The 13,252-nt window shown below is 41.8% G+C and overlaps 1 protein-coding gene across 8 annotated transcripts in view; it reads right to left on the bottom strand.

Moving 5' to 3' along the window:
* The window catches only part of DLG2 (discs large MAGUK scaffold protein 2), a 2,035,798-nt gene that overhangs the window by 977,107 nt on the left and 1,045,439 nt on the right, over positions 1 to 13,252 (bottom strand). For 2 of the 8 annotated variants that reach the window (XM_089676765.1, XM_089676769.1), the window contains exon 1: positions 9,407 to 9,783. The exons of the other annotated variants lie outside the window; for them this stretch is intronic. In XM_089676765.1, the coding sequence (XP_089532891.1) occupies positions 9,407 to 9,484 (78 nt within the window). In that variant the 5' untranslated portion in view covers positions 9,485 to 9,783. Of the gene's footprint in view, positions 1 to 9,406; positions 9,784 to 13,252 lie in introns of those variants that run through there. 8 annotated transcript variants of the gene reach the window in all.

Genomic DNA, 13,252 nt, shown 5'->3' with positions numbered 1-13,252 from the left:
CAACAGTTTTTATATCACAGCAACATCCACACGTGTAGTACACCCAACATTAGAGGTGATTTATTCTTCCAAAGCAAATACACTTTTGCACACTGGTACTGACTAGTATTCCAGTGTTTCTCTTCTTCCTCAGTTTTTCTCTATCACTGGGCTCATGTGACCCCTGCAGTGATGGAGAGGGGCAGGGGAGGGTCAAACTAGGATGCTGTGCAGGCAGCTGACATCCTCCTTATCAACTGACGATGTCATTGGTTGTCAGGGTGCTGGCGGCTAGAGGGTTGTATTGGTGCACAATGAAAACCAGTGTCTTTGTGTAACTAAAAGGCAGACTTGTTCCACCCGATGGCTTGTATACCAGTTTGTATGCAATTTTTAGACATTTTGCCAAGGCACCCCTGAAGAAACCTCAAGGCAACCCAGGGTGCCTGGGCACCCTGGTTGAGAAAGGTTGGCATAGAGCCCTTGGGTCAAATTCACATTTCACCACTGGCCATTGCAATAATGCAACACATTTGTGTGTATTTTCTGCATACATTAACATGTTATGCATTAAGCAGCCCATGGGAATACATTTAAACATCCCAGAATAAACCTACATCTTTCCTAGCAGCCCACCACAAAACAAAACACATCAATGCATTGCCACGCATTGAGCTACAGATTGCACACCTGTAGACAGGTGCAGTTAGCCTTCCTACCTGTAGGTGGCCTTGTGCCATTTTTACAAAGGAAGATATGAAGATTTTTATAAAGATATTGGTCTCTTAGGGATCCCATTCAGTGCTTCAAGGAGTGAAGCTGTCTGATTGGACTCTCAAGAGACTTGGTGGCCATTTTGGGTGAGGGACCCTTTTAAATAAGGGAGCCTACGTCACTTTAATGCACTTTGAGCAAGTGATTGGACAAGGACAGGAACCCACTTGTGAGGGACAGCGTAGAGAGAAGTTCTGGGCAAGTAGGGAAAGCTCAGAACTACATCTTTTCTTGCAGCCCACCACACTGTAGCACATGCTAGTGCACCTCCACGGACTGAGCTACAGCATGAACACCTGTAGACAGGTGCAGTTAGTCTTTCCATCTGTAGATGGCCCTGTGCCATTATTACAAGGGAAGAGGGGTCTTATAAGAGACTTGGTCTCTTAGGGATCTCATCCAGTGCTTCCAGAAGGGAACTTGGACTTTTGAGAGACTTGGTGACCATTTTGGGTGAGAGAACCTGTAAAGAAGGAAACCCACATCACTTCGACTGAGTGATTGGACAGGGATGGAAACAAGCTTGTGAGGGACAGCGTGGGGTGAGGTTCTAGGCAAGTAGGGAAAGCTCAGACGCTAGTGCACTGCCACACATTGGGCTACAACACACACACCTGTAGACAGGTGCAGTTAGTCTACCCACCTGTAGGTGGCCATGTGCCATAATTACAAGGGAAGAGGGGTCTAAAAAGGGAATTGGTCTCTTAGGGATCCTGTCCATGGCTTCCAGAAGGGAAGTTATCTGATTGGACTCTCAAGAGACATGGTGGCCATTTCGGGTGAGGGAACCTTTTAAATAAGGGAACCCACATCACTTTAGCGTACTTTGAGCAAGTGATTGGACAGGGACAGGAACCCATTTGTGAGAGACAGCGTAGGGAGAGGTTCTAGGAAAGTAGGGAAAGCGCAGACCTACAACTTTTCTTGCAGCCCACCACACTGCAGCACGCGCTAGTGCACCTCCACGCATTGAGCTACAACACACACACCTGTAGAGAGGTGCAGTTAGTCTTCCCACCTGTAGGTGGCCCTCTCCCATTGTTATAAGGGAAGAGGGGTCTTAAAAGGGAATTTGTCTCTTAGGGATCCTGTCTATGGCTTCCAGAAGGGACGTTATCCGATTGGACTCTTGGCAGACTTGTTGGCCATTTTGGGTGAGAAAACCTTTAAATTAGGAAACCCACGTCACTTTGACAGAGTGATTGGACAGGGATGGAAACAAGGTTGTGAGGGACAGCATGGGGAGAGGCTCTAGGCACCTGTAGGTGGCCCTCTGCCATTGTTATAAGGAAATTGGCGAGTAGGGAAAGCTCAGACCTATGGCAACACAAGCTAGTGCACTGCCACCCTTTGGGCTACAACACACACACACCTGTAGACAGGTGCAGTTAGTCTACCCATCTGTAGGTGGCCCTGTGCCATTATTACAAGGGAAGAGGGGTCTTAAAAGGGAATTGGTCTCTTAGGGATCCTGTCCATGGCTTCCAGAAAGGAAGTTATCTGATTGAACTCTTGGGAGACTCGGCCATTTTGGGTGAGAGAACTTTTAAAAAAGAAAACCCACATCACTTTGACTGAGTGATTGGACAGGGATGGAAACAAGCTTGTGAGGGACAACATGGGGAGAGGTTCTAGGCAAGTAGGGAAAGCTCAGTCCTATGGCAACACAAGCTAGTGCACTGCCACCCATTAGGCTACAACACACACACACCTGTAGACAGGTGCAGTTAGTCTACCCACCTTTAGGTGGCCCTGTGCCATTATTACTAGGAAAGAGTGGTCTTAAAAGGGAATTGGTCTCTTCGGGATCCTGTCCATGGCCTCCAGAAAGGAAGTTATCTGACTGGACTCTCGGGAGACTCGGTGGCCATTTTGGGTGAGAAAACTTTTAAACAAGAAAACCCACATCACTTTGACTGAGTGATTGGACAGGGATGGAAACAAGCTTGTGAGGGACAACGTGTGGAGAGGTTCTCGGCGAGTAGGGAAGGCTCCCTCAGCATTACTCTCATTCTGCAGATTGGTATGGGTGCGTGGAGCTGGTGGAATTTTCTGAAGTCACTCCACAGGTATCCCGATAAGGAACACTACCCCGGGAACTGAAGCCACCTTCCGGTAACGCACCTTGCTATGACTGATCATTCACTGAAATGGATTATTGAGCGGCAAAGACTTGCTTATCAGTTGTACTAAGAAGCCGGCTGAAGATCAATATAACATACCTCAGGGCAGTATATCCAGTACTTTGACTACAAGCAAGGTGTGTTGGGGTGCCATTCAGAATTCATTGTACTAACACAAGTGACATTTCTGCAAGACTAAAGGGTGAAGCAAGCCTAGGGGTCCATTTGCATTTGTGCGATGCTTCATACATGCATTAACCTGTGTTGCATTAAAGTGGCTGGCAAAGGCGGACTGACAACTCATGGGGCCCCTGGGCAATAGGGGATCATGGGGCCCCGTGTCCTCTCACACACTCAAACCATACCCAAAAAAGCCTATGAAAGGTACCAGGGGCATCTCATGGGGCCCCCTACTGACCCTGGGCCCTCGGGCAGTTCCCTAGTGCCCAAATGGTCAGTCCGCCCCTGGTGTCTGTAAACCTCAGACATGAAATATGAACAAAGCATAACCCTCTCCAGTGTGTACTTGTCTCAATCCAGAGCACTAAGTGTCATTTCTGTCTGCTGCCTCGTTCCTCTCCTATCGGCATGAGTCACTTTTGACAAGTTTTCCTGACAGCAAGAGAAAAATGGTGACAGGGGAGGGCACAGCCTGTGATTGACAGCCTCAGCTCTGCTCCTATGTGCTATGTGAAGGGGGGGGGGTGTCCCGTCCCTCTAATCAGCTCCCAGTGCTCTCCCCACTGAGCGTACTTTCAGCTGCCCGTCCCCTGCTTTTCAGAGCTGAGAGAACCTGTGCAAATCTGTACTTTGAATGGATGTAGGGGGACTAATGTAGAGAAGAGAATACGGCAGGTAAACAAGTACATCGTATTTAGTAGGATTTGTTTCATCTCTGTTTATTATAAGTGTCAACCACTTAGCCACTGTGCTGTCCTTTCCATCCAATCATCTGCAGAGTGTAATTTCAGCTCTGACCCTTTTTATCTGACAGCTCATCCAAGCTTTATAATGTCTGCACTGTGAAGAGATGTACAGAAGAGAAGAAACAGGTAAACAGGTACAACTTATTGAGTAGGATTTGTTTCATCTCTGTGTATTACGTGGGGACAGTCACTTCACAGGGTATATGTAAGGCTCTACAACTACTTTGGTCATAAATCCTTACATATACCCAGTAAAGTGACTATCCTCACGTAATACACAGAGATTAAACAAATCCTCCTAAATATGTTGTACTTGTTTACCTGTATCTTCTCTTCTCTACATCTGTTCACAGTGAAGACATTACAAAGCTTGTTTGAGATGTCAGAAAAAAAAGGCTCAGAGCTGAAGTTACACTCTGCAGATGATTGGATGGAAGGGACAGCACAGTGGCTAAGTGGTTTGCACTTATAATACACAGAGATGAAACAAATCCTCCTATATACGTTGTACTTGTTTATCCACAGTCTTCTCTTCTCTACATCTGTTCACAGTGCAGACATTCTAAAGCTTGTCTGAGCTGTCAGAAAAAAAGGGGTAGAGAGCTGAAGTTACACTCTGCAGATGATTGGACGGAAGGGACAGCACAGTGGCTAAGTGGTTGGCACTTCAACTAGCTCTAGGGTCACCAGTTCGAATCCCAACCACGGCACCACCTACCTGGAGTTTACATGTTCTCCTTGTGCCTGTGTGGGTTTCCTCCATGCATTCCAGTTCCCTCCCACACTCCAAATTTATGCTGGTAGGTTTAGTGGCTCCTGTCTAAATTGTCCCTAGTATGTGTATGTATGAATGTGAGTTGGGGACCTTAGATTGTACTCCCCTTGAGGGTTAGGGACCTTAGATTGTACGCCCCTTGAGGGTTAGGGACCTTAGATTGTACACTCCTTGAGGGTTAGGGACCTTAGATTGTACGCCCCCTGAGGGTTATGGACCTGAGATTGCACGCCCCCTGAGGGTTACGAACCTTAGATTGTACGCCCCCTGAGGGTTACGGACCTGAGATTGTATGCCCCCTGAGGGTTACGGACCTGAGATTGCACGCCCCCTGAGGGTTACGGACCTGAGATTGTATGCCCCTTGAGGGTTAGGGACCTTAGATTGTACGCCCCTTGAGGGTTAGGGACCTTAGATTGTATGCCCCTTGAGGGTTAGGGACCTTAGATTGTATGCCCCTTGAGGGTTAGGGACCTTAGATTGTATGCCCCCTGAGGGTTACGGACCTTAGATTGTATGCCCCCTGAGGGTTACGGACCTGAGATTGCACGCCCCCTGAGGGTTACGGACCTGAGATTGCACGCCCCCTGAGGGTTACGGACCTTAGATTGTATGCCCCCTGAGGGTTACGGACCTGAGATTGCACGCCCCCTGAGGGTTACGGACCTGAGATTGTATGCCCCTTGAGGGTTAGGGACTTTAGATTGTACGCCCCTTGAGGGTTAGGGACCTTAGATTGTATGCCCCTTGAGGGTTAGGGACCTTAGATTGTACGCCCCTTGAGGGTTAGGGACCTTAGATTGTATGCCCCCTGAGGGTTACGGACCTGAGATTGTATGCCCCTTGAGGGTTAGGGACTGATGTGAATGTACAATATATATGTAAAGTGATGCGTACATTTTCAGCCCTACGTAAGTACTTGTAATAACCAAGAATAAGGGTACTAAGAATAAGGAACCCCCCCCCCTTTGCACGGGAACAGAGCTGAGGCTGTCAATCAGCTGGAAGTCCCTCCCCTGTCCCCACTTTTCTTGGTGTCAAAGTGGATAGCAGAGGAATGAAGCCGCAGAGAGAAATGATACTCAGTGCTCTGGATTGAGACAAGTACATACAGGGACGTGCTTTGTTCATATTTCATGTCTGAGGATTACAACCACTTTAAGGCATTCCATCAAATGGACTTTCAAAACACCAAAAAGTTCTAAAAACTGGACACGTCACGCAATGTTTGCACTATGGTTCCTTGCCATGCATGGCAATGGCGATGTACGTTACCTTAGTGGGTTGGGGGTGATAGTCCAAATGAATGTCAATACAACTCAGCAACGCACGTAACCTGCGGCACTGCACATCGCGGTAAGGCACGCCATCCTCACAACATATACCTTGTAAATGGGTGCTGAGGGGAATTACTAAAATAACACACCTGGAATATTCAGTGCTATACAACCATCAATGCCTATTGGGTAGAGCAGAGCAGAGGTTGACAGTCAGGTTGTTTTTGTTTTTTTGGGGGTTCTTTTTATAGATGATTCTTTGACTAGCCCATCAAAAAACAATTGTGCCACATTTCAGAACCCGGAATAGCAACACATTTCAGAACCTGGAATACCAACACATTTCAGAACCCGGAATAGCAACACATTTCAGAACCTGGAATACCAACACATTTCAGAACCCGGAATAGCAACATATTTCAGAACCCGGAATAGCAACACATTTCAGAACCCGGAATAGCAACACATTTCAGAACCCAGAATACCAACACATTTCAGAACCCGGAATAGCAACACATTTCAGAACCCGGAATAGCAACACATTTCAGAACCCGGAATAGCAACACATTTCAGAACCCGGAATACCAACACATTTCAGAACCCGGAATACCAACACATTTCAGAACCCGGAATACCAACACATTTCAAATCCTGGAAAACCAACACATTTCAGAACCCTAAATACCACCACATTTCAGAACCCGGAATAGCAACATATTTCAGAACCCGGAACAACAACACATTTCAGAACCCGCAATACCAATACATTTTAGAACCCGGAATAGCAACACATTTCAGAACCCAGTATACCAGCACATTTCAGAACCCGGTATACCAGCACATTTCAGAACCCGGTATACCAGCACATTTCAGAACCCGGTATACCAGCACATTTCAGAACCCGGTATACCAGCACATTTCAGAACCCAGAATAGCAACACATTTCAGAACCTGGAATAGCAACACATTTCAGATCCCGGAATTCCAACACATTTCAGAACCCAGAATTCCAACACATTTCAGAACTCGGAATACCATTACATTTCAGAACCTGGAATTCCAACACATTTCAGAACCCAGAATTCCAACACATTTCATAACCCGGAATTCATACACATTTCAGAACCAGGAATACCAACACATTTCAGAACCCGGAATACCAACACATTTCAGAACCAGGAATACCAACACATTTCAGAACTCGGAATACCAACACATTTCAGAACCCGCAATACCAATACATTTCAGAACCCGGAATACCAGCACATTTCAGAATGCGAAATACCAGCACATTTCAGAACCCGTAATACAAACACATTTCAGAACTCGGAATACCAACACATTTCAGAACTCGGAATACCAACACATTTCAGAACTCGGAATACCAACACATTTCAGAACTCGGAATACCAACACATTTCAGAACTCGGAATACCAACACATTTCAGAACTCAGAATACCAACACATTTCAGAACCCGTAATACCAGCACATTTCAGAACCCGGTATACCAGCACATTTCAGAACCCGGTATACCAGCACATTTCAGAACCCGGTATACCAGCACATTTCAGAACCCGGTATACCAGCACATTTCAGAACCCGGAATAGCAACACATTTCAGAACCTGGAATAGCAACACATTTCAGATCCCGGAATTCCAACACATTTCAGATCCCGGAATTCCAACACATTTCAGATCCCGGAATTCCAACACATTTCAGAACCCGGAATACCAACACTTTTCAGAACCCGAAACACCGAATACCATTCAGCAACCTCTGGACATTGGAGACATGGCACTGGTATCAGAATAGAGATTTTCTAGTGCATACAGACAGGCTGTGGCTCTACCAAGTAAAAGCAAAGAGCAACTGCTGCACCCAAACAGCAATAATCTGCTATTGCTCTGATGAAAGGTGTTGGGAGGAGGGGTGTTAATAGTTATTATTACAATTTTGTACTTTGGGTTATTATTGCACTTTGCACGTCATCACGGCTCTAAGGCTACGTTCACACTAGCGTTGTGTGCAGGCGGCAGAGAGGCGTTTGGGAAGCGTTTTTACCAATTCCCAAACGCCTCTGCCAATTCTGCACATTACAGCACATGGTGCTGTTCTAACGGGAGCGTTTGCGTCGCGGCAAAACGGACGCCTCTGGTCGAGTCAGGAGGCGTTGAAGCTTCCTATTCCAGTCTATGGTGCCGCTCCACAAACGCCCGGCCGGCGTTTGCGGTGCGGTTGCGACGCGGTTGCGGGGCGTTTGCGGAGCGGTAACACCATTCAAACTGCATTATAGGCGTTTGTGGGGCGTTTTTAAAGCTCGGCAAACGCCTAGCAACCGCCGCTAAACCGCGCATGCGGCATTTGCATAGCGTTTGCCGAGCGTTAAAAAACCCTCCGCAAACGCCGGACCAACGCTTGCCAAACGCTATAGGGTGAACGAGCCCTTACTGTACTGAAGTATCGTCCATGCTAGCACCAAAAATACAGTGCCTGGTTTTGCAACAAAGTAATGCCTTTACACCACCGGCTATTACAATCTAACACTGACGTCTGCCTGCTCTGCAATGCCCAGGACCCCCTTCTTGATGCAACTTTCAACTACAGAGATTTAAAAAGAAATGACAAATTTTCCACTGCTGGTTACTCAAAGAAGCAATAGCTGCATGCTTTCGACCCACTCTATAACAATGCTTCCCATATGGAAGGAAAATATATTTGAAATATATTTTTAAAATATTCTTCCCAAATATATTGCCATATATTTGAAATGCTACAATGTTTGCCATATTCAATATATTAAAAAAAAAAAATTATATATATATATATATATATACACACACACACATACACACACACTGCATGTTGAAATGCATTTTTATTAAAAAATATATGAGAAATGTTTTTAAAAATACATTTCAAATATACTGTATGTCTTTAAAAATACAAATCCACATTTTTGGAATGCATTTACAATTATATGTTAAAATGACTTTTTTATATGTTAAAAAAAATCTAAAGAATATATTTGAAAAAAATATATTTTTAAAACTATATATTTTTTAAATATATTCTTCAGATTTTTTTAACATATAAAAAAGTAATTTTAACATATTTTTACATATATTTGTAAATGCATTCCAAAAATGTAGATTTGTATTTTTAAAGACATGCAGAATATTTGAAATGCATTTTCAAAAATAGTTTTCATATATTATGTAACAAAAACGCATTTCAACATGCAATATATATATATATATATATATATATATATATATATATATTAAAATATATTTTGAAATACATTGAATATGGCCAAAATTATACTGTTTCAAATATATGGCAGTATTTTTTGGGAAGAATATTTTTCAAATATATTTTTCTTCCATGTGGGTTCCTTAAAAAAGGGTGAATGTCACCAGTAAGTAAATTTAAACATGATTGGGACAAACATAGATTTAATTTCAGACAAAAAAGGTTAAAAAATTGAGTGGCAGATGTTTTTTTTTTGTGTGTTATTTTTTTTTCTGCCGTCACTCTAATTTTCGTACCTTTTGAAGTTTGGCTTTTCTGGCGTTGTGGACGAAGCGGCGTCCGAGTTTCTTGGCGTACCAAATGGAGGCGAACATGCTTGGGTTCGGTCGGAGATCCCGGTTTCGAATGTCTCTTTCTCTCTGCTTGGAATTGGCAAATAAGAGATGCAGCTAGGATCTCTCCCAGCTAGAAGAAGAATAATGGACTGCGTGGGTAGGCAGAGATAGGCAGGCTGCAGGTATATTTACATATTATTAGCAAGGGGGCTCCTCTCCGCTGGTGAAGAGTCTGTGCATCCAGCTCTCAGCCAAGTGCTTGTCTGCAGCTCTGGAGCAGAGACGCTACTGACTACATGTGTGTGTCAGCTGGCTGGGAGGGTGCGTTGGCTGGTAGGATGCTGTCATTTCACCCCTCTGCTCCTTGGGATGCCTTATATACGTGTCAGCTGTCATGACAGGAGCAATGGGTGTGCACTGCTAACAAGGATATGGGGGGGCTCTACCCATCATTCTGCATGACTCAAATCTGATGCACTTGTGCTGTTGACTGCTATTTTATTGTAGAAGTATACCACAGCAGCCTTTACAAGAGGAAAATCTGGTTTAAAGTGTAACTCCAGTTTGATTTATTTTTTCCATTGAAAAAAAAAAAAAAGTTATGCCCACCCACCCTACCTCTATATCCGCCTTCTTTTTTTTTTTGTTAATATAATGCATGACTCAAATCTGATGCACAAACCTTATGCTATTGACTGCTATTTTATTATAGAAGTATAGCACAGCAGCCTTTACAAGAAGAAAATCTGTTTTAAAGTCCAACTCCAGTTAAATTTTTTTTTTTTCATATTAAAAAAAAAAAATTCTACCCACCCACCCTGCTTCTATATCCACCTTTTTTTTTTCAATATAATGCATGACTCAAATCTGATGCGCAAACCTAGAAGTATAGCACGGTAACCTTTACAAGAAGAAAATCTGTTTTAAAGTGTAACTCCAGTTTAATTTTTTATTTTTTCATATTAAAAAAAAAAAATTCTACCCACCCACCCTGCTTTTATATCCACCTTTTTTTTAAATATAATGCATGACTCAAATCTGATGTGCAAACCTAGAAGTATAGCACAGTAAGCTTTACAAGAAGAAAATCTGTTTTAAAGTGTAACTCCAGTTTAATTTTTTTTTTTCCATTGAAAAAAAAAAAAGTTATGCCCACCCACCCTACCTCTATATCCGCTGCCTTCTTTTTTTTTTTTTTAATATAATGCATGACTCAAACCTGATGCACAAACCTTGAGCTATTGACTGCTATTTTATTATAGAAGTATAGCACAGCAGCCTTTACAAGAAGAAAATCTGTTTTAAAGTGTAACTCCTGTTAAATTTTTTATTTTTTCATATTAAAAAAAAAAAAATTCGACCCACCCACCCTGCTTCTATATCCACTTTTTTTTTAAATATAATGCATGACTCAAATCTGATGCGCAAACCTAGAAGTATAGCACAGTAACCTTTACAAGAAGAAAATCTGTTTTAAAGTGTAACTCCAGTTTCATTTTTTTTTTTCATCAAAAAAAAAAAAAAGTTCTACCTCCACCCTACCTCTATATCCGCCTTTTTGTTTTTAATATAATACATGACATAGAGCCAAATTTTTCAGTCCCAGACAACGGGGGTCTTGTGGAACAGGTTACTGGTTGGAATAACCCACATGGAAGAAAAATATATTTGAAATATATTTGGAAAATATTCTTCCCAAATATATTGACATATATTTGAAATGCTACAATTTTGGCCATATTCAATATATAAAAAAAAAAAAAAAAATTATATATATATAAATATATATATATATATATATATATATATATATATATATATATATTATATATATATTGCATGTTGAAATACATTTTTATTACAAGATATATGATAAGTATTGTTAAAAATACATTTCAAATATACTGTATGTCTTTAAAAATACAAATCTACATTTTTGGAATGCATTTACAAATAATAATAATATATATACTGCATGTTGAAATGCATTTTTTATATATTACAACTTATATGAAGATATTTTTAAAAATATATAATTTTTAAAATAAATTCCTTAGATTTTTTTTAACGTATAAAAAAGTAATTGTAACATATATTTTTTTACATATATTTGTAAATGCATTCCAAAAATGTAGATTTGTATTTGTAGAGACAGACAGTGTATTTGAAATGTATTTTTAAAAATATTTTCCGTATAGTTTGTCATAGAAACACATTTCAACATGATATATAAATATATATATATATATATATATATATATATATTATTTTTTTTTTAAAATATGTTGAATATGGCCAAAATTGTAGCATTTCAAATATATGTCAATATATTTGGGAAGAATATTTTTCAAATATATTTTTCGGGAAATGCACTCCTTTCCTCAGAGCTAGGGTAACCGGACATGTCTTCCCCTATATATGGAAGGAAGGGAGTGCCTCTCTTGAAACGTTTCAGCTATTCCAACAGCTAACCTGTTCCACAGGACCCCCGTTGTCTGGGACTGATAAATGTGGCTCCATTTCTGTTCTTATGGTCTTTATGTGAGTATGCACTTGTTACTTATTTTATAATAAAGCATTTGATACCACGGTAATGCATGAGGAGAGTGCGCCCTGTTTGTGTTTTCTCTTGTCAGGTCTAAGCAATAAATTTGCCCATGCAGGGGCTAGCAGTGGTATGAGCAATGGAGGTAAGCAAACATAAAAGCAAAAGACGGCAAAACAACAAATAAAGAAGCCATAAAGTATACAAATATAAAACAATCAGGGTGCAGTGAGCGCTTGGAGATGAGAAAGCTGCTAGCATTGAAACTTTTATGAACAATATGGCATTCGATGTTGATAATAATAACATACATCAATAAACACCAAAAAGTGAAAAATGCAAAAGTGCCTGATGAATAATAAAGTTCATTGACTGTTAAACATAAAAAAACAGTGACACCAATCCAGTGGTGACACCTCTTCCCTGAGAACTTCACCCCTATGCACTCACCAGACCTCTGACAAGCCCAACGGGATATTGAGAGCTGTGATAGCCTCCTTCACTCCTTCCTCTTGGCGGATTCCATCCAAAGTAACCAAGACACAGCACAGTGGCTAAATGGTTAGCACTTCCGCCTGGCAGTACTAGGGTCGTTGGTTCATATCCCAACCACAGCACCACCTGCCTGGAGTTTGTATGTTCTCCCTGTGCCTGCGTGGGTTTCCTCCGGGCACTCCGGTTTTCTCCCACACACCAAAGAAATGCTGGTAGATTAATTGGCTCCTGTCTAAATTGCCTCTAGTATGTGTATGGATGAATGTGAGTTAGGGACCTTAGATTGTACTCCCCTTGAGGGTTAGGGACTGATGTGAATGTACAATATATATGTAAACATGCTGAATAAGTACCATAAATAAATAAGATGTGCCTTAATAAAAAAAGCTCACACACGGAGCCCAAGAAAAGGTGCATAGTGTAGTATTTTATTTAAAATATGATAAAATCCATGTGGAATACATAAAACCAAAACAGCTGAACTTACACGAATGGCTGCCGGATCAATGCAAGGCCTTGGCGGCCTGATATCAGCACTTAGGCTCCCTCTCTGATGCGTTTCGTGCACACGCACGCTCTCAAAGGGACCCGCCTCCTCTACAAGAAGTACATCTGTTTTAAAGTGTAACTCCAGTTTTCCAGGTTTTTTTTTCATTTACTAAAAAAACTCAAAACGTTCTACCCACCCACCCTACCTCTGTATCCACCTCTTTTTTTTTAATATACTGTTTATTGAATTATTATCGCTGTACAGAGCATACAAAGGA

The sequence above is a fragment of the Staurois parvus genome, unplaced genomic scaffold (assembly GCF_062004578.1).
Source record: "Staurois parvus isolate SC_StPar_1 unplaced genomic scaffold, SC_StPar_1.0 ptg000173l, whole genome shotgun sequence".
Lineage (NCBI taxonomy): Eukaryota > Metazoa > Chordata > Amphibia > Anura > Ranidae > Staurois > Staurois parvus.
This window is presented reverse-complemented; position numbering and strand designations above follow the sequence as displayed.